The sequence below is a fragment of the Salvelinus sp. IW2-2015 genome, linkage group LG8, assembly GCF_002910315.2.
Source record: "Salvelinus sp. IW2-2015 linkage group LG8, ASM291031v2, whole genome shotgun sequence".
In the NCBI taxonomy this organism is placed as follows: Eukaryota; Metazoa; Chordata; class Actinopteri; order Salmoniformes; family Salmonidae; genus Salvelinus; species Salvelinus sp. IW2-2015.
This window is the reverse complement of record NC_036848.1, coordinates 32,670,241-32,695,662: the sequence shown is the minus strand read 5'-3', so window position 1 is coordinate 32,695,662 and position 25,422 is coordinate 32,670,241. Positions and strand designations below refer to the sequence as shown.

At 42.0% G+C, this 25,422-nt stretch overlaps 1 protein-coding gene across 1 annotated transcript; it reads left to right on the top strand.

Moving 5' to 3' along the window:
- The first annotated feature begins 455 nt into the window (after positions 1-455).
- Positions 456-23,873, top strand: LOC111967746 (myoferlin-like). Its single transcript, XM_023993072.2, has 53 exons — positions 456-780; positions 1,180-1,235; positions 1,468-1,559; positions 4,561-4,669; positions 5,370-5,463; positions 5,799-5,965; positions 6,062-6,190; positions 6,332-6,394; positions 6,505-6,555; positions 6,687-6,717; positions 7,089-7,204; positions 7,430-7,556; positions 7,807-7,910; positions 8,005-8,073; positions 8,168-8,211; positions 8,766-8,848; positions 9,081-9,119; positions 9,858-9,982; positions 10,102-10,215; positions 10,413-10,590; positions 10,686-10,810; positions 11,003-11,112; positions 11,268-11,460; positions 12,037-12,324; positions 12,424-12,587; positions 12,909-13,023; positions 13,103-13,205; positions 13,341-13,477; positions 13,551-13,721; positions 13,857-13,950; positions 14,037-14,114; positions 14,220-14,401; positions 14,510-14,668; positions 14,765-14,866; positions 14,976-15,137; positions 15,270-15,432; positions 15,554-15,627; positions 16,365-16,376; positions 16,466-16,564; positions 16,681-16,809; positions 17,005-17,160; positions 18,900-18,991; positions 19,092-19,262; positions 19,412-19,560; positions 19,709-19,848; positions 19,935-20,023; positions 20,106-20,201; positions 22,108-22,249; positions 22,357-22,456; positions 22,594-22,787; positions 22,945-23,054; positions 23,173-23,320; positions 23,447-23,873. Exons 1-53 carry the CDS (start codon positions 690-692, stop codon positions 23,483-23,485), a joined length of 6,168 nt encoding a protein of 2,055 aa, XP_023848840.1. The 5' UTR covers positions 456-689; the 3' UTR covers positions 23,486-23,873.
- Positions 23,874-25,422: the final 1,549 nt, after the last annotated feature.

Below are 25,422 nucleotides of genomic sequence, written 5' to 3'. Positions count from 1 at the left end.
GTTTGTTTAGGATTCCTGGCAATGTAAATAGGTTGTATGTATGCTTGTTTACATGTGACTATTCCTCTTTTGTTTGTTGATATGTTAATTTAAAAAAAACACTAGATAGAGACAGAGTACTTTTATTGACCAGTCCAATAACAATAGAGCACCAATTAACTTGTCATGGGACAGAAATTAACGGACAAATATGAATGGAAAAATACGATTTGCTCAGTCKAGATTTATTTTTGTCCTATATATCCTGTTTTAATAGCGCCATGCAAGTACAAGCACTTTTTTATACAGTATTTTCCTACTTATTTCACTGAGCCAATATTTTCCTCTGTCAACACTTTACACAGGATGCCAGCACACTGCCCTTCCCCCCAAAATCCCCACCCACCCAAAGATCTGTATAATGACGAGATGCTCATGTCTCCGTCCTAACAATGGGAGTCGTTGCCTCAAAGGCGGGAAGGCAGGCAACAAGTTCAGAAACGCATTGGGCTCAATTTTGGAGAGAGTGAAACCTCTCGCTTACCCTATTCCTCTCTGACCACCCTTGTTATTTACCTAAATTAAACACGGGTTCAAATTGGTGCTGTTAGCTTTAGTGATGGGGTGGTGGTGGTGATGATGATGCTGCGCGCTATTCGGTTTTTAAAGTAATTCCAGAACAATACTGATTCCTATTAGTGAGTATCATAATGTTGCGGGTTGTGGTAGAATCTGCTAACGGTCTGCCTAAAACTAAACTTGGAAGTACACCGGATCCCGTAGCATCTATTATTTTTAAAGGTAAGGAAGTGCTCTTACTTTTTATGTCCCAGAGATTATATTTCTGTATTTTGATCCACAAATCTGATGGGCTGCTTTATTGGGCTACTCCATCACCTTACAAATAGAAATGTCATAACGTTTTCTTTTGTTGCATTCATTGAGAAAAACAAAGGTTGTGAGAGGAAGAATGATGATGGTGTAACTTATTGATTGGTTAAATCAGGATGTAGTCCTTTAAAGTAGGCAATAACTTTTCATTGGACCTAAACTGATGAATGTATCAATTCAATATTACCCGAGTTATATTGACTGCACTGGCATTCTTTTACTCAGTACAAGTTGCTAAGAATGGAATACTTTCTTAGCAACTGTAAAATGTGACTGAAATAAGTGAAAAAAAACAAATGTTACTTTCAGATGAAAAGAAGAAAACCAAATCAATTGACAGTGAAGTAAACCCAGTTTGGAATGAAGTAAGTACTTTCTGTTCAAACAGAGTATTTGTCCTTGGGAAAGTTGTATTGCCAAAGCAAGACTAGATATGCTCAAAATAGCTACAACTCTGACCGTATACTATTGTAGGCTTCTGTATAATATTGTCATTGCCTGCTCTCTAATAGGCTTAATAATATAATTTGTGTGTACCTCAAACACCTTGGCAGTGCCCCTGATTTGATAAGTAATACATGTCATGTTTGATTACAGGTCCTTCAGTTTRATTTGAAGGGCTCTGCGCTTGATTCCTCATCTTACATTGATGTGATTGTGAAAGACTACGAAACTATTGGGAAAGATAAGTAAGTGGCCCACACATACACCTCAACGTTCCTTTTTGCAACTAAAACAAGAGTTTCTATTGGACAAATTCAGGTAGGTCCCTCACCGTTCCATTTGCTTCCATTTAAGAAAWGTTTTGCAACAGAATAGGTGTAATGAATACAACCCTGCMGTAATAGGAGGGTTAGGAGAGAGARAGAAACCCAGTTTGCTCCACCTCATTAAAACAGAGCAGAGCCATCCTCTAAATGAAATTGCAAAGAGCTGCCTAGTCTGCAATGTGATTACAGGAGGTGGTAGGACTTCTACAACTACTACAATATCTCTTCATCTGTTCAATTTTAATGAAGGTATACTGTAGATTAGACCAACCAACTGCAAATTAACCCCCAAAAGGAAAGGGTCAACTGCAGTCTTGAAACGGTTCGACAAGAGCTACATAATGACATAAACAGATCAGGGCTTGTAGCATGGCATACAATTCAATTCCCAATATCTACTGAGAGTACTACAATGCGTTCGAGGGATAATGTTCATGGTAAAGTAAGTTAGCATAGCCACTGTTTCAGGAAACCTCATTGTTGGCTCAACATGTAGCTCCCACACCCTACTTGCCATGCTCAGACTTCCTTGCAGTGAGTGGGAGAGGTGATCCATCTTAGGCAACAATGAATGAATCCCTGTTTGTTCTGTTGGGATGAGCTGGATGGCACTTGCTGATAGGGAAAGATTGTATTCATGTAGGATGAAAAAGTTGGGAGAGTTCAGGCCACTAAGTATAGACCAAAGTTAAAATGTTGTGGTGTCTGTCTAGTATTTTCCATTCACAGAGGAAAAGACATATGGTAATGATCTGGAGATGTAACCACAGAAAGAGTTTCCACGGTTTGCCAATTAAAATCATGAAAGCTTTGTATGTTATGAAGAAAACACATACTTTACAGAATGTAAATGTTTTGGTGAGATTAATTCAGTAAAATGATCATGTCTGTGAATCCTGTGTATGTAATGTAGATTAGCTACAGTATTCTGCAGCTCAGCACATTTGAAATTGGATGTCTGATTTTCCAGTTTTGTCAGTTATATGCATGCATCAGTGCAGGCCATGTGATGTGAGTAAAGCTCTCCATTGAGTTAGCCTAATCTGACACACACTCTGACGATGTGGGGGAGTATAGGGACTCTTCTCTCACATAGTTTTCCAGGGTCTGTTATGGTACTTTGTAACCCTAGCAACTTGGGAGAGAAATGTTTAAGCTTGTGATTCTGGACTTATTAGATTTGGGCAGGAATTCCTCAAATTACCCAAAAAACCCAACATCCCCAGGTTTATTATCCTGCATTCCAGAAGAGTATCAATCTCCAGAGAATTCAAGTTTCAGCCTCCCAGATGTAGAAGAGATCAGTCTGAACACTGCATAGGAAATGTAATATTCCCCATAAGCAGAGTGACCAGTAAAGATAAATTGCAAAGTGTTAAAAGATCAATGACATTATTAACAATAGCCACTCGGATGTTTAATAGTATCCTGTCTGTAAAGACATGAATCATGATTGGAGGGTACAAGTTCAGATCCTTGAAAGAGTTGTAACAATTTGTTCATACATACAGTAGGTGATGTGGTGCAGCAAGTCATGTCATAGTATTTTATCATGGTGTCATCACTTAGCGCACGAGTGCCCACTCATTCCCACAGATCACAGCGAAAGCTAGCAAGTAATATACTGTGAAGATGGCGTAAACTGAGGTTTTGTTTGAAACTGCTAGTGAGTCGGGTGACGATAATAGCACAGAGAGTGAAAATGAGTGGGTTACAGTGGTGAAGTCAATCAAGAGAAGGAAAGTTGTGGTGGAAACTAGGAAACCCCTAGATTAGTGAGGGTGTTGGATCTATGCTACCTGGGCAATCCGTTTAACATCACGAGGAAAATCTGGAATGTGTTGGAGGAAAGTGTCACAAGAAGTTGTCTTATTTCGATTTTGTTTGTGTATCTGCGGWGCAGAAGAAGCATGTTTTAAGCCTCAAAACGATATAGGAGTGGAATGTCAAGGGGGTTATTTCTGGGGTGGCACAAGAAGTGAAGGTCTGATATAACTGAAGACATCGATGGAGTGGTTGGTGCACGTTGACTGGCCTGTATGATGGATGGAGAAAAGAAATTGACTTTATCCATACTACTGTTCTTTGACGAAGAGTCTCTCTCATCTCATATACAGTTAGGATTCATGAGATACCCTGCAAGAGCTTTTGTGCATAAACCCCTTAAGTGTCATGAATGCAAAATATGTGGTCACGTGTGTGCGGAAGGGAAGAGTATCGTAKGCCAGATGAAGTGAAAGGCTGCAATTGTGGAGGCGAACATGCGCCCAAAATCCTGGAGTGCCCTGTTAGGGTGAAGGAGACCGAGGTGGCAAGAGCAAGGTGTGTCCAGCGTGTCTCCTATCTGGAGGCGGTGAGAAGAGTGGAAGGAACAAGTGGCGGGGAAGAAAACAATAGTAGTAGAGGCACCACGACCAGTTAAGGGTTCTCATCAAGCGAGGGATCGTGAAATGTTACATGTTAAAAAGGTGGACTTTGTATAATTTATTGCAATGGTCATAAACTGTACATCGCGAGTGGAGAAAAATTCAGAGAAAATTGAAATCATTGTGAATGCAGGTGAACGTTTCTTGGGTCTTCGTGATTTCACAGCCGAGGCCTTGCGAGAAATCCTGTCTGTGAATGTTTCGCCCTCACAGGCMCCTCAGCCTTTGTAGGGATGTATTTTGGAAGGGACTGTGATTGAATAAGTGGGATGGGTTTTGTTTGTTGATGTGTCTATTTTGTATGATGTCATTTTCCCCCGCAATGGATTTTTATTTTCTGGACTACCTTGTCCATTTCTTACAGGCACCTGATGTTTAATCAAAGATTGAACTATTCATTATCAAAAGTMATTTCAACCCTCACCTTTGTATAGTATGAAAGCTGTATTTGTTTTTACACCTAGCCGAATCTGACGTTTGCCCTTGTTTTGTAGGTTTCTAGGCTCTGCAAAAATCTCACTGAAAGACCTTGCAACTGGTCAAGTCAAATCCTCTCCATCTAAAGATGTGGCTCTTGTCAATGAAAAGGGACAGGCTATTGGGGTATGTTTTTCACTGAGGGGATTCTATTAAACTGGCCCTGGGTACACCGGTCTATGGCCCTGCTCAAATCGAACAGCAATCTGTGCCGCTCGGTTATGTTGTCAACAAGGCAGCATGATCCATCGTTCAGAAACATACAACATCTCTGTTTCATAAAATATATGCTCTAATTAGTTTCAATTTGGAAGGCAGATAAAGCGTTTAACAAAAAAAAAATCAAAAACAATCACTTCTGCGTGTGAACACAGAATCCTACTCATTACTCTACGTGCTTAACCTATGTCACTTTTGTTTTGAGCAGACTTCACCGGCGGCCAGAACGGGGCAGCCAGCTTATGCCCCGGAGGCAGCCCGGTTCCAAAACAAACGCAATCACTCCCCACCCAGTGCAAACTACGCCTACCCAAGCGATGGGCCAGATTAATGCAATCCCCTCACTAGTTAATAATGGGTAGTGCAGCCACTCACCAGCTACCAAGGATATGGGGAAAACAATCATGCAATCAGCTCAACTTGAAACACCTGTTTTCCCTGCAATCCTTTCAATCCCTATTACCCAATTTTAATTAAACAGTTATTATCTTAACTACAATAACCACATGAGCATAAAAAAATCTGGTGCAATTTTCCAATCTGAATTTTGATACCAGCATGTTTTAATGAGATGATTGATTGATTCCACCAATTATTCACCTTCCAGGCCACAGTAAGCCTTTTGATTGGCTATGACCCTCCAGCCAATGCCGCTCCAAAGCCAAATTACCCACAGGAAGGAGCTACAGCTGGTGATTCTGGTACGTCATGTTGTCTGTAGTGCCACAGTAGCATTTGTCTTTGGGATCATGGAGGACTTTTGTTTGCTCAGCTCTGTGGATGAATACTTTGATTGCAAAAAAGAGCTKTCTGGTATGCTTGTCTTAATCATCGAAATAAGAAAGAAACATCACGGAGCTATTAGTATTTTTGCTTTATTTTCCTGTCAACCATGAAGTGGGAGGATTATGAAAGTCCAATGTGTTTATTTGGATCCTTGTATTAGCTGTTACTTCAGCAAAACATCTTTGTGCAGTTGAATATACTTTAACATCTGGTGACTGGTTGAGGTTGTGGTGTGTGTGTGTGTCTGCAGTGGAAGGTGGAGGTGAAGAGCGGGATGAGGACTTTATTGAAGGAGGACAGAGTGGCTGTGCAGGGGGAGTCTCYTCCAATGGTCAGCCTGGGAACCCTAACCAAAGACTGGTCAGGAGTACCAGGAAACGGAACCGTCCCCTGGCCAATAAACCCCAGGACTTTCAGGTGAATTCTCCCAAAGCAGTTCTAACATCTCTCTAAACACAACTGTCATACTGCGTAWCATTGTTTTCACTCCCTATTCTCATCTCTTACCCTCAGATCCGTGTCAGGATCATAGAGGGGCGACAGCTCCCTGGGAATAACATCAAACCTGTTGTGAAGGTGAATTTTTGTGGACAGACTCACAGAACAAGGATAAAGAGGGGAAACAATCCCTTCTTTGATGAGGTAAAGACAGCCATATTGATTAAACTTGACTAAGTACATGGGTGGTTATCAAATTGAGAAATGACTGCAGTACATTTGTCCTGAAGGTTTAYGTGGCTTTGCTTTTCTCATTAAACCACGCAGATTTATTTCTCTTTACAGATGTTCTTTTACAACGTCAACATGTTACCATTAGACCTATTTGATCAATATATCAGCTTTCGGGTAAGTTGAACTCAATGTTGGTCATTTGGCACTAACTGATGAACATTCAGTTACTATGTATTGTATAGCATTTCATTCTCGCTTGAATTAACASTACTCTCCTTCTGTAGGTGTAYGACTCCTWCTCTCTGAGAGCTGACAGTCTCATGGGGGAGTTCAAGGTACTCCTCCTTTCCCCCCCACCTCTTATTAAAACATTTAAGGACACAAAGGAGTCCCAACTTTACAATCCATTACTCGATTTATGTATTTTGAGTGTGAGTTATTTCCCATCTTTCTTTGCCTCCCACAGGTTGATATCGGCTTTATCTATGATGGACCGGGTAAGTTTGTAGAGGTGACTTTCTCTGTATTTGCAGTCTCAATGTTTATTGGAAACAGAAGTGCTCATTGTGCAATAAAAAAAAAATCTTAAATGCATTGTTACAGTTGTTTGGTTGYCTAGCTAGCAAATTTGCGCCATATTMGTATAGACATCAGTCAAAACACCTCTAAACAAGACATGGTATCAATAACAAGATACAACTTGCTGAAATGAGCCATCTATGATTCCCCACATGGCATAAGCTTGTCATTGTTGCTAGCTGTCCGAACGTTAAGAATCATTAAAAACTCATCGATACGCGCGTCATTTCTGTGATGTTATCAGACAACCCGTCCATGGAGGTAAATGTTGTGCCCGTCTGTCTCTCAGCTCACTCCGTGATGAGGAAGTGGCTCCTTCTGAATGACCCTGATGACAACAGCTCGGGGGCCAGGGGATACCTTAAAGTCAGCATGTTCATAGTTGGGATGGGAGATGAACCACCGGTACAGTAATACAACCTTTAGTTTGGAGTTACCTCCCTCAGTGTTTCCCCTATATGCATTTAACATTGGCGCACTGCTACTGCTAAATCGTGGTCGGCACTGCAATTAAAAATAAATAATGGATGGATGTATATGCCCCCCCCCCGGTCAGATTTACATGAAAATAACGTCTGTTCCTACCATAGCAAAGTGTGACACCAGTGTGTGTGTTTGTGACTTCTGCAGGTAGAGAAGAGGGACGTCAGCGATGACCAGGATGACATAGAGAGTAACCTGCTGATGCCAGCGGGGGTCACTCTGCGATGGGTCACCCTGTCTCTCAAAGTGTTCCGGGCCGAGGACATTCCCCAGAGTACACCACTCCTATATCTAATGTCGTAGCTATCACGTTCTGCTGCTGTTGTGGTTGATTTGTTATGCTTTAAGGTTCTTCAGCATTGACTTTTTAAGTGCTTGCTCTACGCTTAAGATGGGTGTGCATCTGTGCTAGMTATTCATTTAGAAAAGTGTCTATCTCTTGAAACTGTGAGATTCAGATTGATGTGGTATATACTTGCCTCTCAAAACAAACTTAACCAGTATGTATTTGGTTTTTTTCATAGTGGATGATGCCTTTGCCCAGTCAGTGAAGGATATGTTTGGAGGGGACGGGAACAAGAAGAATCTAGTGGACCCTTTTGTAGAGGCCCGCTTCGCTGGCAAAAAGGTATTCCCATTCCTCTCCACACAACTCAAATCAAGGGGAGGATTTGTTTATTATGGAAATGGTTGTGAAGTTGATATGTGAATGTTTGTTGTAGCTGTGCACCCAAGTCATTGAGAAGAATGCCAACCCAGAATGGAACCAAATGCTGAATCTTCAGGTTAAGGTAAAAAAAAACACAAAAAAAAACACAAAAGCACTGGATTTCTGCTTTGGTAAATTGTGATTCAAAACAACGATTTTACAAAATCTTTCTGCAGTTCCCTTCCATGTGTGAACAAATCAAACTGACCATATTTGATTGGTAAGTCAACAGTATCTCCTCTACTGAACACCAATGTATCCATTTTTAAAGCACTTCATTTGCTCTCTGTCAGTTTTGCTCCACCCTAYCTCACTGTTTTAGAACAGTATTCAGATGCATACTTTCTAAGGTCCTGAGTTTCTGCACAAATAGGGCCAGGAATTCTTCCTGGTCACATGGGTCAAAAATACCTCAGGAAAACCCCATATGTAAGTAGTGTATAGGCAGCCCCCTTAGAGTGCCTCCCTAGTGCTCACTCTGCTCCCTGCCTGTATGCTGTGTAATGGTGTCTCCAGAGTGTGGTCAGTCAGTTGTTATTTGGCCTGGGAGGAACTTGGCTGTACTATAGTATGAGTGAGTCAACCGCCACTCCCTGTTCCAGGCTGGGATTCTGTTGGCAGGGAAACACCACTGTAGCCTTAGTCTGTTGCTAGTGGGAATGGTGGAGAATCAGTGCAAGTCAAAGGTTAGGAAAACCGTGTGTCCTCTAAATGTGATGAAAGTGAAGTTGACGGTGAATAATGTCATATTGTGATATTGCACTTCTTATGCAGGGATCGCTTGACTCGGAATGACTCAATTGGCACCACGTACTTGAATCTGGGCAAAATAGCGTCCTCTGGTGGTAAAATTGAAGGTATGGTTCGATTGAGGTCTATTACACTACGCCCCACTATTTCTCTGTCACCATCTATAGCTCAAGTATATGATTTATATGCCATTGTAGCTTCTAGTATAACAGTATTGTCTAATTACAATATGTCCATTCACTTTGGTTGTTAAATGAATAGGTCTACTCTATTTATCTCTATATTCTATTGTAATTGTCTAATATACAGAACATGCTTTTTCTTTTTCTCTTTGTCTAGACGAACATGCGGGATATGGGTTCTCTCAATCACGTGAAGGTTCAGTAGATGTGATGAATTATTAAAGTACCATCCAGTGCAATAATCTTATTTGGCCCAGTACCACTAACAAGTCATGTCAAGGATACTGCAATTTGCAGTGCTGTATACATCACATTAGTCAATTCCTCAGATTATAGCCCAGCATGACGTTTCAAAGAATTTAGAATGGATTGAATTTGACCCCAGAAAATGATTACTGCACTGAAGTTACTTTGAATGTGTGACTGCTAAGAGTTGTGCCCGGTCAATTCATTTCTGTAGCCCTTTGAGTACAATAGCATGATATTTGAGTGTAGTGAACACATATATAATTTCAAAGTTGTCCGTCCTTGGTACTCAAAAGGTTACAGCAAACAATTTTGATTTCCTGTCTAACTCTTCATATTCAGTTGTGGAATTTTGTGACTTTAATATCATTTGCATGCTCTGTTTGTGCTGTCAGAGTTGCCTGCGCTCCTTTTGTTTGCCAAAGCATGTGTGTGTTGCATTTCTAAGTTGCTGTGTGAGGCTGAGATTCTTTGTGTAACCTAACACTCCAATAAGGGGGGGGGAGAGGGAAACACAGCATTATACCCCTGTGAGTTTACCTGGTTAGATGCCCTAGATTTGCTACTGCTGTGTTAGCCATTCTCCATCCAAGACATCAGCTTCTGACATGCAGAACTAACTCCACAGCTTTGTGCAGCTCATCATTTAGACACATTAATAAAAAAAGAAATGCTTTTTCCTCCACAGGGAAGACTGGGGAGTCTGAGGTGGGTTTTCTGCCAGCCTTTGGGCCTTGCTATGTTAACCTGTATGGGAGTCCCAGAGAGTTTACTGGACTTCCTGACCCTTATGAAGAGCTGAACTATGGCAAGGTAGGTCCTACAAGGGAATTGAATACATCTCTAAGCTTGGCGATGTTGACAGTTCTCTACATATGGACTTTATAAACTAATGTTGACAYTCAAATGATCTATACTTTTCTTTTTGACAGGGTGAAGGGGTGGCCTATCGAGGAAGAATCCTGGTTGAGCTCTCGACTAAACTGGAAGGCAAACCTGACAAGACTGTGGATGCGATCCCTAGTGATGACATCTTGGTGGCCCAGGTACTCTAACCTGTCCTCCCATTGGATCTTAATCAATTTTACCTTACCCTTTTCTCCTATAGGTATGTCCTGTTTTGGTGGTTATGGCCAAAGAAAAACAAAATACATGCTACGTCTTTGAATAATAAAGTTATTTGAAATGTAAATCAAAAAATATTTTTTTCATCTAAACCAAACACGTTTTATTTTCTGATCAGAAATACCAGCGTAGGAGGAAGTACTGTCTGTGTGCAGTGTTCCACAGCGCCAGCATGCTCCAGGAGCCTGGCGAACCAATCCAGTTTGAGGTCAGCATCGGCAACTATGGCAACAAACTGGACACCACCTGTAAACCACTGGCCTCCACTACCCAGTACAGCTGTGCTGTGTTTGATGGTAAAGGACCAAGCCACCTTAGAAATGAAGCTCATCTGGGAATTGGTACCTCTACAAGAGTATGTGAATTGGACTAATTTGTTTATTTTCAACAGGTAACCACTACTATTACCTGCCCTGGGCTGACACAAAGCCAGTGGTTGTCATCACATCATTCTGGGAGGACATCAGTCACCGTTTGGATGCAGTCAACATCATTCTGTACATATCTGAACGCCTGGTAAGATAATGTGTTAATTGTTTTTTTTGTTGCCATGGCATATTTTATTCATAGTATAAAAATGTATGCACACTACTGTAAGTCGCTCTGGATAAGAGCGTCTGCTAAATGACTAAAATGTAAATGGTATTCTAATATTATTCATAGAATGTATGAATACAATGTAACATTTTCGACTATTGCTCCTTTCAGCAATCTAACATCACTGCAATGAAGACGGCCATCTTGGCTAAAGCTTCTGACAACCGTCTGGCAGAGATCTGGCTGAGACTGGTGAATCAGGTGATCGACGATCTTGACAGGTAAATGCTTCCTTGTTTTTAAATGGGGTTTAGTTAGTAAACACTGGGATWATCTTTTGGGTTTCAAAGAATAACTCCATGCTGATCTAGCTCAAACACAGCGACGATAACTCTTAACCCAGTATTTGTATCTAACCCAATCCCCATCATACCAGTTTCAAAGTTCCAGACCTGGAGGGCCAATCCAACCTGACTGCACTGGACATCCAGATCAAGAAGCTGCGTGACGGCGCCCTGCAGACCATCATGGAGGCGGCCGACCGTATGAGAGAAGAGTCCACCGAAATCAAGGACACCCTGGTGGACATYGAGGGCTGGCTGGACAAACTGAAGCAGCTTGCTGATGAGGTAGGTCAGAGGTCAAGCTGTTTGTCTGGGCATGATATGCTTTTGGTAAAATGCTATCAATAATCTGAGGTTATAATGGCTGAAAATTGGGTCTATAGGCTCTTCACATTTAAGTACAGTACAAGTCAAAAGTTTGGACACCTACTCATTCAAGGGTTTTTCTTTATTTTGACTATTTTCTACATTGTAGAATAGTAGTGAAGACAAACTATGGAATCAGGTAGTAACCAACAGTGTTAGATTGATTTGTTTATTTTAGATTCTTCAAAGTAGCCACCCTTTGCCTTGATGACAACTTTGCACACTCTTTGCACAGATTCTGTTTTTTGGTTACTACATGATTCCATATGTTTTATTTCATAGTTTTGATGTCTTTTCTATAATGTAGAAACTTGTAAAAAATAAAGAAAAACCCTTGAATGAGTAGGTGTGTCCAAACGTTTGACTTGTACTGCATGTTTCCATGTACAATTCCCTCTAAATGACCCTTGAAGGTAGTGATACAGTTGTGTAGGGTTGTATTAACTGGGACTGTACAGTAATTGACGTTGTGTGTTTACATGTGTCCCTCTCCAGCCCCAGAACAGCATGCCTGACGTGATCATCTGGATGCTGAGGGGGGAGAAGCGAGTGGCGTACAGCCGCATCCCAGCCCACCAGCTCCTCTACTCCACCTACAGCGAACAGGCCTGTGGACAGTTCTGCGGCAGGACCAGGACTATCCTCATGCAGTACCCTATGGATAAAAACAAGGGGCTGAAGGTTCCAGTCCAGATCAGAGTCAACGTGTGGCTGGGCCTGTCTGCACACGAGAAGAAGTTCAACACTTTCTCTGAGGGGACGTTCAGTGTGTTTGCTGAATCGGTATGGTTCTATGAAAATGACTCCCTTTTGAGTGTTAAACCTAATAGAAATGGAGGAGTGTTGTATAAGTGTTTTTTTTTCTTCCTTCCCCTTTGGCAGTATGAGAATCAGGCCTACATGCTGGGAAAGTGGGGAACTACGGGTCTGGGTTTACGCCACAAGTACACTGATGTGACTGGSAAACTGAAGCTGAAACAGGAGTACTTCATGCCCCCGCGAGGCTGGGAGTGGGAGGGAGAATGGTTCATCGACCCAGAGAAGGGGTAAGACGCGTGTTTGTTTTTTACAATGGTAGAATATTCGTAATCTGCCCTCCTTTATCACAATCAAACGTAATCAGTCATGTTCAGCAGACAGGGCACATMATTTTGAAACGTTATTGGATAAGTCTAGGTGGGCCCTCCCTGTTTCTGTCTCTTTTCTTCCCTTTAGTGCCTAATGAACATAACCCAGCTGCCAGTTCTTTGGTTGTTTTCATTTTCTCATTCCATCAACCACCCATTAGTGAGGAGTGTTGTTGTACCAGGTCTTTTTGAGCAGGTTTTAAGTCTGTTATAATATCTCTTTGTGTGTGTCTGTACAAGTCTGTTGACAGAGGCAGATGCGGGACACACTGAATTCATAGATGAAGTCTTCCAGACCGAGACTCGCTTCCCTGGCGGAGAGTGGAAGGCTGCTGCCGAGCCCTACGCTGACGTGGTTAGGGAACACACAACAACACACACAAGAACACACAACGGTGATCAGGTAACTGAGGTGTTGTTGGTTGTGTTTGCAGAATGGGGAGAAGACCCCGAGCCCAGGGGAGATGGAGTGTCCTGCAGGCTGGAGCTGGGCGACTGAGTGGACTGTGGATGACAACAGGGCTGTGGATGAGAAAGGTCTGCTTTCACACACTGCTTGACCTTGCAGTGGAGGACTTGAAGTTGGGATTTGTAATGTCTACTACTGTAGAAATGACCTGTAGTATTTTCAAGCATTGTGTATGAATTTCTAAGGTGTTTATCTGAATGCAGGCTGGGAGTATGGAATCACCATCCCTCCAGATGAAAAACCCAAGTCGTGGGTGCCAGCAGAGAAGATGTACCACATCCTCCGACGGAGGAGAGTGGTCAGGCCCAGGAAGAGATCAGCTGCTGATACAACCGCTGAGGTCAGTGCACACTGCCAATAGGAAACTGTAATTAAATGTTGTKGGTGTCAAATATATTCCCCTGCCTTTTCAGAAGCGAGACCAAGGAGACCCGGAGGGCTGGGAGTTCTCCTCTCTGATTGGCTGGAAGTTCCACAGGAAGGCACGTTCCACCGACACAATCMGACGCAGACGCTGGAGGAGGAAGATGGCCCCCGCCGACCGCCTAGGGGCATCCGCCATTTTCAAACTGGAGGGTGCACTGGTGAGCAACTCTGGTCCTCACGGCCTGCAGCTTCTGTTGGTGTTCTCTTTTCCCTGGCATGACGACACTCTTGCCCAGCAGTTGTCCATCCCTGTTGAGTGATTCATTCTGAGGGATTCTTGATTGTCTTTGCAGGGGGTTGATACAGATGAGAAGAGAAAAGATGATAAGGTTGATGCATCCAAGCCCTTTGGTGCCAATACTCCAACTGTTTCCTGTTCATTTGACAGTGAGTGCTTTAATTATACATAGTTGGCATGGATTTCTCTCTGTCTGATACTGGCCTTAACCTTGGGTGTTTTTTTCTTTCTGCAGGGTCGCACGTCTACCACCTCCGCATCTACGTTTACCAGGCCAGGAACCTTGTTGCCATGGACAAAGACAGCTTCTCGGGTCTGCGTATCTCCCTGTCAAAAATCCTCTTAAAATTTGGTGACAGTTGACACGTGAGATATTGTGGACTTATTATCTAACACAATGTGTTTCATCTCCTCCTAGATCCATATGTCCATGTGTCTTTCCTGCACATGAGTCAAACCACCGAGACCATGAAGGCTACGCTGAACCCCACGTGGGACCAGACCCTGATCTTCCATAACATGGAGATCTACGGGGACCCCCAGAACATCGCCCACTATCCCCCCGATGTGGTGCTGGAGTTCTATGACAATGACCAAGTGGTGAGTGTGATCAAAGTCCCGTCAGTTACTCAGGTTATCAACACAGTCCCCTTATTGACTGATTTTCATCCTGGCTGTAGTTGGTTAACATGTTGCTCTCTGCCCCAGGGGAAACATGAGCTGCTGGGTCGGAGCACGTGTGTCCCCCTGGTGAAACTGAACCCAGGCATGGACCAGACACCCCAACTGCTGTGGTCCCCCATCACACACAAGGGCGAGTGGGCTGGGGAGGTGCTTGTGGCTGCTGAGCTCATCCTGAAGGATAAGGTGTAGTACCAGGAGGAGGATGTGGAGCAGTATTGGTTAGTGGGCCAGGCTTATAGGAAGAGGGTTATATGTTTTGTGTAAACTCTCTGTCTCCAGGGTATTGGGATGGACCTCCCTCTGGTTCCTCCCAAGAGGGCAGAGAATCTGTACATGGTGCCTCAGGGGATACGGCCTGTGGTGCAACTGATGGCCATTGAGGTAAAACTACTATACTTAAGTAATGTCATAACATCCCATAGAAATGGCTAGTTTACCTGCAATTTCCCACTATATATATATATTTTGTTACCCTGTGTGTGTGTTCCAGATTCTAGCCTGGGGCTTGCGCAACATGAAGACCTACCAGTTGGCCACTGTGTCCTCCCCTAGCCTGGTGGTGGAGTGTGGAGGAGAGGTGGTTCAGTCTGCTGTTATCAAGAACATGAAGAAGAGCCCCAACTTTCCTGGCTCTGTCCTCTTCCTCAAAGTGGTAAGAGCTGCTTGCTTTGGATCTCAGGCATTGTTGTTTTTCTTTTTTTTTGTAAAATGTTGACAGTGTAGGCATCCTCTCATTCCCTCACTCAGGGGATCGATGTCAAAGTTGTCTCGTCTTTATCCTCAGTTCCTTCCCAAAGAGGAGATGTACACCCCTCCCATCGTGCTGAAGGTGATCGACCACAGGCCATTTGGCAGGAAGCCAGTGGTTGGACAGTGTACCATAGACACTCTGGAGGAGTTTCGCTGCGACCCTTACATCATCCAGAAGTCATCCATGTCATCCAAAGGTAACTTGTCTCTATCGTACACTTCCTACACGTGCATACTACCACCCTATGTTGAGATTTATTTTTTTTTCTCCAACATATGAGATGTACATAAGAAATTGTCTCGACTTGTCTTTGTTAGTGGCTCTGATGGCCGCTTCTCCTCGGGACATCAGAATTGACATGGAAGACAGGAGGCCTCTGCTTGAAGCTCAGGTATACTCTGGCATTTGAATGGGAAATCCCCTCTCATTCACCATAGTTTGTTGGACATTACACTCGGAGCTTTTAAGATATATTCTGTCTAATAAGTGTCTGAATTTCACGTCGACGCTTTGACTTGCARTTTGTAGAGTATGTCAGCAGCAGTCAACAAAATGGCCGCCACCGACTTCTCATCCTTTATGTATTAAAGTTTGAGTTTAATCTAATAAAACAGGATGTCTGTGTCCCATATTTAGAACAGAACAACAACAAAAAAGAAACCCTTATTGAAACTATTCTTGTGATTTTGCATTCTCACATCTTGTCTACTCATTCCTATAATCCAATTGATATTGCTGATCAGGAGAACATATTAAATTGTGTTTTATAATTGTATGCATTTACAATTATTTAAAATGACAGAACTGCAAATTATACCACTTCTATTGTAATCAATGATCAACCTTCTAGACAATCTTAGCTCGTGCATTCAAACAATGTCCAATTGTGACATTGGATCACATTTTGGGATCATTGAATCAAATAAATAAGCAGTTTTTCCCCCCCCCTTCACGGGCCAATCCCGTGAAGGGATTCAGCAGATCTTATAACATCTACCAGATTGATCATGCATGTGACACATTCATGTGACACTGATTCACTAGCTGGCATACAAATGACTGTCTGTGATATTGACTTGACACCTKGTTTACTTATCTTTCCTTTCATCCCATTCTCCTTCCTTAAAGCATGCAGAGAAGGTAAGATATGAAAACTTCTACGCACAGCTCTCTATCACACTGATGTACAGACTTGAATTTGATATATTATCTTTGCTTTTTCACATTAGGAGAAGGAGACCGTTGATTGGTGGAGTAAATTCTACGCTTCCATTGGCGATCAGGAGAAGTGCCGTCCTTACCTTCAGAAAGGATATGACACTTTGAAGGTGAAGCCTTGACATCTCACACAGAATACATCTGAAGTAGCTGCACTGATTAATTGGAATATAGTCCCCCCCCCCCCTAGACTCAAATATCATTTTTATATCATCTCTGTTTTCAGGTGTATGATAACGAACTGGAAGAGGTTCCTGAGTTCAAACAACTCACCGATTTCTGCAGCACCTTCAAACTGCAAAGAGGCAAGAATGAAGATGGGGATGATGATCCATCTGTCGTTGGAGAATTTAAGGTGGAACAGCAGTTGCTTTCCGTCGTTTCACAAAATCCCTACACTTACATGTCTCATGCATAACATGCCACATTGGCTCAGTTATACAAATGGATGGAATGCATCAGTCATAAATCRGGCTATTGCTGCGTTCTAGTGGTAGAGTTGATGCATTGCTACCTGTCAGTGATGGCTGACTGTGTTTTTTTTTTTCAGGGCTCTTTTAAGGTGTACCCTCTATCAGACGACCCGGGTGTTGCTCTTCCTCCTCGCCAGTTCCGTGAGCTGCCTGAAAGCGGGCCTCAGGAGTGCCTGGTCAGGATCTATGTGGTCAGAGGCATCGACCTGCAGCCCAAGGATAACAATGGCCAGGCGAGTCCTGATGTGACCTTGGAGTTATAAGATTCTATCTGTAAAAATGTGATTCTGAGATGATTGGCTTTAAAGTTCTAAACCCATATTGGTTTGACATTGAATGGTGTGAGCAATATTCMTCTCATATTATTTTTAACTTTATGAATTGGGGTATTTTTGACTTATTCCACATTTTGTTGTTGCAGCCTGAATTCAAAATGGATTAAAACAATTACACAYTTCACACACTACCCCTTAGTGAAAACACGTTTTTAGAAATGTGTGCAAAAGTATTAAATTAAATGCAGAAATATAATTTGCATAAGTATTCATACCCCTGAGTAAATGCACGTTAGAGTAAGCTTTGGCAGCGACTACAGCTGTGAGTCTTTCTAGGTAAGTCTCTAAGATGTGCCAACATGGATTGTGCAACATTTGCCCTTTTTTTTAATTTTTTTTTTTATTATTTTCAAAATTCTTCAAGCTGTGTCAAATTGGTTGTTGAGCATTGCTAGAGCCATTTTCAAGCAGATTTAAGTAAACTGTAACTAGGCCACCCAGGAACATTCAACATTCTCTTGGTAAGCAACTCCTGTATATTTGGCCTTGTGTTTTAGGTTATTGTCCTGCTGAAAGTTGTATGTGCCTGGTGGAAAGCAGACTGAACCAGGTTTTCCTCTAGGATTTTGCATGTGCTTTTGATCAAATAAACAAAACTCTGTAGTCCTTGCTGATGACCAGCATACTCATAACATGATGCAGCCACCACCATGCTTGACAATATGAAGAGTGGTACTCATTGTGTTGTATTGGGTCCAAACATAACGGCTTGTATTCGACAAAGTTAATTTCTTTGCCACTTTTAAAGTTTAACTTTTTGAAAACAGAATGCATGTTTTATTTTTTTTACAGGCTTCCTTTTCACTCATTTTGATTAGTATTGTGGAGTAACTACAATGTTCTTGATCCATCCTCAGTTTTCTCCTATCACAGCCAGTAAACTCTAACTGTTTAAAGTCACCATTGGCCTCATTATGAAATCCTTGAGTGGTTTCTTGCCTCTTCGGCAACTGAGTTAGGAAGGACGCCTGTATCTTTGTAGTGACTGGGTGTATTGATACACCATCCAAAATGGAATTCATAACTTCACCATGCTCAAAGGGATATTAAGTGTCTTTAAAAAAAAAAAAAAGTTTTACCCATCTACCAATAGGTGCCCTTAAATCTGTGTTTGAAATTCACTGCTCGACTGAGGGAACTTACAATTATCTGTATGTTGGGGTACAGAGATGAGGTAGTCATTCAAAAATCATGTTCAACACTTCTTGCACAGAGTGAGTCTCTGCAACTTGTTAAATAAGCAAGTATTTACTCCTGAACTTATTTAGGCTTGCCATAAAGGTGTTAATTTACTGACAAGACWTTTTAGCTTGAATTTTTTGTAATTCATTTGTAAAAATTTCTCAAGACATACCACTTTGATGTTATGGGGTAGTGTGTGYGTAGGCCAGAGACAATTCAGGCAGTAACACAACAAAATGTGGAAAAAGTAAAGGTGTGAATACTTTCTGAAGGCACTATAGGTAGTGAACCTTGTTATGTCTGACTGTTTTTCCCAAAATGAAGATATAACCTTAGAATTCTAAGCTCTTGCATTGTCCATTGCCGTGTTGCTGCCYTCTTCAATTTTACGCATACTACATTGAATCGATTTTTAATGTTGCAACATGTTTTCTCAATTTGCCTTTCCTTTACAGTGTGATCCTTATATGAAGATTGCCCTGGGGAAAAAGTCAATTGAGGACCGAGATAACTACTTACCAAATACCACCAACCCTGTGTTTGGAAGGTAAAAATCGCACATTTTAATTTAGATATTTACTTACCCTCAAGATCTTGTTATGGATAATATTGTACATTACACTTATACTAAATCTCCTTTTTTGCAGAATGTTTGAGATGACATGTTTCTTGCCTCAAGACAAAGACCTGAAGATCTCTGTGTATGACTATGATCTGCTGAGTCGCGATGAGAAAGTGGGAGAGACGGTGATTGACCTGGAGAACCGTTTCTTGTCACGCTTCGGCTCCTACAGTGGCCTACCTCAGACATACTGCATGTGAGGATACTTTTTCCTACTGTAAATCTTAATGTGATAGTTCACTACAAAATGCCCCTTGCCTTCTGTTGTATATCTCCAGATAGTATTTTATTTTACCAGGCAGGTCAATTAAGAACTTATTTGTTGTGTTGATCTCCCTGAAACAGCTCGGGAATCAACCAATGGCGTGACCAGCTGAAGCCCTCTCAGATCCTTCAGAACCTGGCCCGCCTCAAAGGTGTCCCTCCACCCATGACAGAAGACAATGGCAACACACTGTCATTCAATGGGGAACAGTACACCCTGGATCAATTTGGTAATTCATAACCAGTTTTTTTTTTATGCCGTTTTTCTTAACGTTTAATGTTCATTTTAGCGACCTGAGGACAAGATTGTTTTGTGTGACCTGAGTAGAGCCTTTTTTATGTGACTTGAGGTAACCCACTTTTACCATCTACATTTAGAGGCTAACAATGAGRTCCACCAGCACTTGGGCCCTGCCAACGAACGGCTCCCTCTGCATGTGCTCAGAACTCAAGGATTGGTGCCGGAGCATGTGGAGACCAGGACACTGTTCAGCAGCTTCCAGCCCCATCTCTCTCAGGTCACTGTCYATGTTGTCTTCCTCTTTTAATATGTCTACCACTGCTTCCATGTATCTGAGACTAACTATTTTTACTCACTGTATAGGGCCGCCTTCAAATGTGGGTGGATGTTTACCCCAAAAGCATGGGCCTTCCCGGACCACCCTTTGACATTGCACCACGCAAGGCCAAAAAGTAAGAATCGTTTCTCAATTTGGTATTTTAAAGTAATCTTGTCTATAAACGTCTATTAATGAATACCATGTCTCCATTTTAGGTATTTCCTTCGAGCTGTTGTTTGGAACACCACTGATGTCATTCTGGACGAAACCAGCATCACTGGGGAGCACATGAGTGACATCTATGTCAAAGGGTATCAATCAATCAAATGTAGATTAACATTGAAATGCTTACCAAAAAATGCAGAGAAAAATAATAACATGAGGAATAAATGCACAATGAGTAATGATAAATTGGCTATATACCCGGGGTACCAGTACCGAGTCGATGTGCAGGGGTACGAGGTGGCTGGAGTCTGACAATTTTTAGGCCCTTCCTCTGACACCACCTGGTATAGAGGACCTGGATGGCAGGGAGTACGGCCCCAGTTCGAGTGCCAAACAGTTGCCATACCAAGCGGTGATGCAGCCTGTCAAAGTTCTCAATGATGCAGCTGTAGAAGTTTTGGAAGAGTTGAGGGCTCCATGCCAAGTCTTTTCAGCCTCCTGAGTAGGGAAGAGGTGTTGTGCCTTCAAAACTGTTGGTGTGTGGATCGTGATAATTCCTTAGTGATGTGGACAGCGAGGGACTTGAAGCTCTCGACCCACTCCACTACAGCCCCGTCGATGTGAATGGGGGTGTTCTCGGAGCTCCGTTTCTTGTAGTCCACGTTCAGCTCCTTTTGTGTTGTTGAGGGAAAGGTTGTTGCCAGGTCACTGATCTCCCTATAGGCTGGCTCATCGTCATTGGTGATCAGGCCTTCCACCGCAAACCTAATGATGGTGTTTGAGTCATGCGCTGCCACGCAGTTGTGTGTGAACGGGGAATACAGGATACAGGATGTCAACATGGCAGATGTGGTGTTGCCTACTCTCACCACCTAAGGGAGGTCCGTCAGGAAGTCCAGGATCTAGTTGCAGAGGAAGATGTTCAGTCCCAGGGTACTGAGCTTAGTGATGAGCGTGGAGGGCACTATAGTGTTGAACGCCGAGCTGTAGTCAATGAACAGCATTCTCACATAGGTTTTCCTTTTGTCCACGTGGGAGAGGGCAGTGTTGAGTGCAGTAGAGATTGTGACACCTGTAGATCTGTTGGGGCAGTATGCCAATTCTTGTGGGTCCAGAGTTTCTGGAATGATGGTGTTGATGTGAGCCATGACCAGCCATTCAAAGCATTTAATGGCGACAGATGTGAGTGCTACAGGGCRGTAGTCATTTATTTACTATGGTGGTCTGCTTGAAACCTGTAGGTATTACAGACTGGGTCAGGGAGAAGTTGAAAWTGTCAGTGAAGACACTTGCCAGCTGGTCAGTGCATGCTCAGAGTATGCATCCTGGTAATCCTTCTGGCCCTGCAGCCTTGTAAATGTAAAGCTGTTTAAAGGTCTTACTCACATTGGCTACGAAGAGTGAGATCAGTCGTCCGGAACAGCTGGTGCTCTCATGCATGGTTCAGTGTTGCTTGCGTCACTGGGCAGCTCGTGGCTGGATTTCCCTTTGTAATCTGTGATTAGTCTGCAAGCCCTGCCACATCCGACCAGCATCAGAGCTGGAGTAGTAGGATTCGATCTTAGTCCTGTATTGATGCTTTGCTTGTTTGATGGCTCGTTGAAGGTTGTAGCGGGATTTCTTATAAGCGTTCGGATTAGTGTCCCACTCCTTGAATGCGGCAGCTCCAGCCTTTAGCTTAGTGTGGATGTTGCCTGTAACCCATGATTTCTGGTTGGGTTATGTACGTACGGTCAGTGTAGTGACGATGTCGTCAATGCACTTATTAATGAAGCCAGTGACTGTGGTAAACTTCTCAATGTTATCCGATGAWTTCCGGAACATATTCCAGTCTGTGCTAGCGAAACAACAGTGCTGTAGTTTGGCATCCGCTTCATCGGACCACTTCCGTATTGAGCTCGTCACTGGTAYTTCCTGTTTTTGCTTGTAAGCAGGAATCGGGAGGRTWGAGTTTAGTGTTGAACAATTATCTGTTGAAAATATATTAGGATCTAACTACTACAATGGCACATTACAACCTAAATGATTTAACCAGTCAGTTTGTCTTTCCAGTTGGATGCCAGGTATGGAAGAGGACAAGCAGAAGACTGACGTCCACTACAGGTCTCTGGACGGAGATGGCAACTTCAACTGGAGGTTCATCTTTGGCTTTGAATACCTGCCCGCTGAACAGCTATGTCTGGTCTCCAAGAAGGTGTGTTGAGGCTTGACCAAAATATTACAAATGGAGTAGTGTAGTAAGATAAAATTGAGATGCATTTCATTGGCAACAATTTTGCCTGTTTTGCTTTCCTTAAACAGGAGCACTTCTGGAGTCTAGACAAAACAGAGTTCAGGATACCCCCCAAGTTGATTGTTCAAGTTTGGGATAATGACAAGTTCTCATTGGATGATTACCTGGGTGAGACACCTCTAGCACTATGAATTACCATACAATACTTTCTTTCAACCAAAAATGTTCATATGTTAATGTTGCTTCAGCTGATCAATTCTGCTATTAACACACAGTTCTGTGATGTTGTTCTGCTCATTTTATAGGCACAGTAGAGCTGGATCTGCGTAACCTAACCCCTCCTGCCAAGACTCCAGAGAAGTGCAGTCTGGGTATGATGGAGGTGATGTTGGATGCAGGGCCACACAAATCAGACCTGGCCAACTCGCTGTTCGCTCAGCAGTCTGTCAGAGGCTGGTGGCCCTGTGTCATTGAACAGGATGGGAAGAAAGTCCTTGGTGTGAGTACAGCTTAGCGGTCATCAATTTAACAATGACAAAACTAAGACTATAAATCAACTTGGTTTTAGGGTCTCTGCAGTAGATTACTAAATTGCGAATCACAGAGGCGTATGTGAAACATTGTGTGGAATAAATCTGAATTAACATCTTGTGTAGGGGAAGGTCGAGATGACTCTTGAAATTGTGGCTGAGAATGAGGTGGATGGGAAGCCTGCTGGGAAGGGCAGGGATGAACCCAACATGAACCCAAAGCTTGACTTCCCTAAGTAAGGATGTCCACTGGTCTGTGTAGATTCACCATTTCATAGGCATATCAGAAATGTTTACCTCCAATACTCTATATACCATATTAAACTATGTTTCCTCCTCTTCCAACATCAACAGCCGTCCCGACACATCCTTCTTCTGGTTCACGAACCCCTGTAAGACCGTGAAGTTAATTTTGTGTCACAGATTCAAGTGGATGTTCATTGGACTGATCCTGCTGACCCTAGTGCTGCTCTTCATCGGAATCCTGTTGTACTCTTTACCGGTAAGAACAAGCAAGAGGGGAGAGATGGTCAGATTGTGTTAAAGTAAAATTCACATTAAGGAAATAACAAACCGATAACCTACATTTTGATATTATTGTTTGCCTAATTGCTATTCTTTATTCTAGAACTACATTTCAATGAAAATTGTGAAGCCATTCGAATAAACTCCAGAGGAGCAGAGACCAAAGTTGTCCGRTGTATTTTCAACCAAAAAGATCATGACTATTTTTATGTATTCCAAACTGTATGTGTAATATTTCAAATGTATTAAAAAATTAACTGTTTGTCCACAATGCACAATTGTTATTGTTCAAACCAACTTCTGCCATATGTTCTCTTTTCAGAAGTTAGTCAGAATTCCTTAAACGTTATGCACTTTTTCACTCTTTATTTTTTAAATGGATGTTCTGTGCTTTGCAATTCATATATTTTGCTTATGTACACACTAAATGTTCAAATCWGTTTTTGTATTGTTTGAAAAAATMAATATATTTGCACAAAAATGTTTGTTTTTAAAGGTCATAATAAATGATAATTAGTATGCAAATGAAATTGTTGGTCTTCGGTGTCTTTTTTAAAATATTAATATTCTTAGTTCAGGTGAAAACCCATGTCAACGGTAAGACCTGCAGGTTGTGTAACCCTAACTCAACCAAGCTTAAAATACAACTGCCAAAATGTGGATAGAGAGACCAATGTCAATTAAAAGCAAATGCATGTTTTGTAAAGTTTTTAGTAATTTGATCTTGGTTTTCCATCAGTAAAATGTAATCCAAAAGTTAAAACAACTACAGTTGAATGGTGCAAAAATAATCTTCCACTCCACCAAAACCATACAACAGAAGTAATGCCTTTGGCCATACCCTCTGTCAGTGGCAGAGGTCGCTGTGCTCTTGATCAACAGTATCTGTCTCAAACATGATTGGTGTACCTTGACGCAATTTGTTCCCTTAATATTTTCGGGTAAATTAGAACTGCAAGCAAGTTGGTCTTGTCTTACGGGTATCACTTTTGCAGTTTAATTTAGTTTAGGCTAATGATTTGATAAGAACTTGTGGAGACGCATAATATAAATTACGAAACAACTTCCAATTTTAAAGTCAACGAGGCAGTACAAAGTGTACTGTGAGCACTGATATACCTACATGCGAGTATTCATGAACATAGACGTGAAGGTCAAACGCATAGAATATCACTGCAATAACATACTTTCTGGTAAATTGATTGTGATGTGGTTTTACGGCATTGATTTTAATTATGTTCCAAACTAAATGTTTCCTAGTTGAACTCAAGACGCTATGAAYGCCTTTGCAGGCTCTGCTCCATTGGAACCATGGCATGTGAGCAGAGTTGAGMGGTTGGAAATCTCGATCATGGACAAGCACTGGTCTGGCGYTCCATGCCCTTTCCTACGTCTCCTRTTTTCAGGCTCACATGGGAAAAWAACTGCAYTCCAAATTCGYTCCATTCATTMAAGTTTAACAAACACCCATCTATTTTTGTGACTACCTTACCAATTGGTTTTTAAGTATTGAAACCAATCCATATGGATTTGAATAAACATGAAAAGGTGAATATCATTTCAAATAGGCGACATGTTATATTAAACAGCATATAAACCATCTAAATAGGGCAGGAGCCAGACAGGGAGCCTAAGAAAAAACGAAMATGATTTAGGCTATATTTAAATTATTTCAARGCTATAGCCTACAAAGAATTACATTGTGAAGTATTTGCGACTGCGACACATTAGGCTGGTAAGGGCATAAAGCGCTCAGCATTTAAACATTWTGTATTAAATCATTATAGTATATAAATTGCCCATATRGGCTGTGACTGACTTAGAATTAAATATAAATTAAGAGAAAAATGACCTATTACTGCCTTTGAATTCATTTYTAGAATTAATTTCGGCCTGTCTGTGGCTTCAGGGTCCCCCCTGCCAGAATTCTCCCCCCCTTCTAATTTCCTTAATTTTGTGGCCAGAGTCAAATACTTWMTATAGAACAAACTTCACGTCAGGATAGGCAACCGAAATTAATAATTAATGTGTGTGTGTTTATTAAACATAGCGGGAGTAAAATGTTGGCAAGCAATAAAC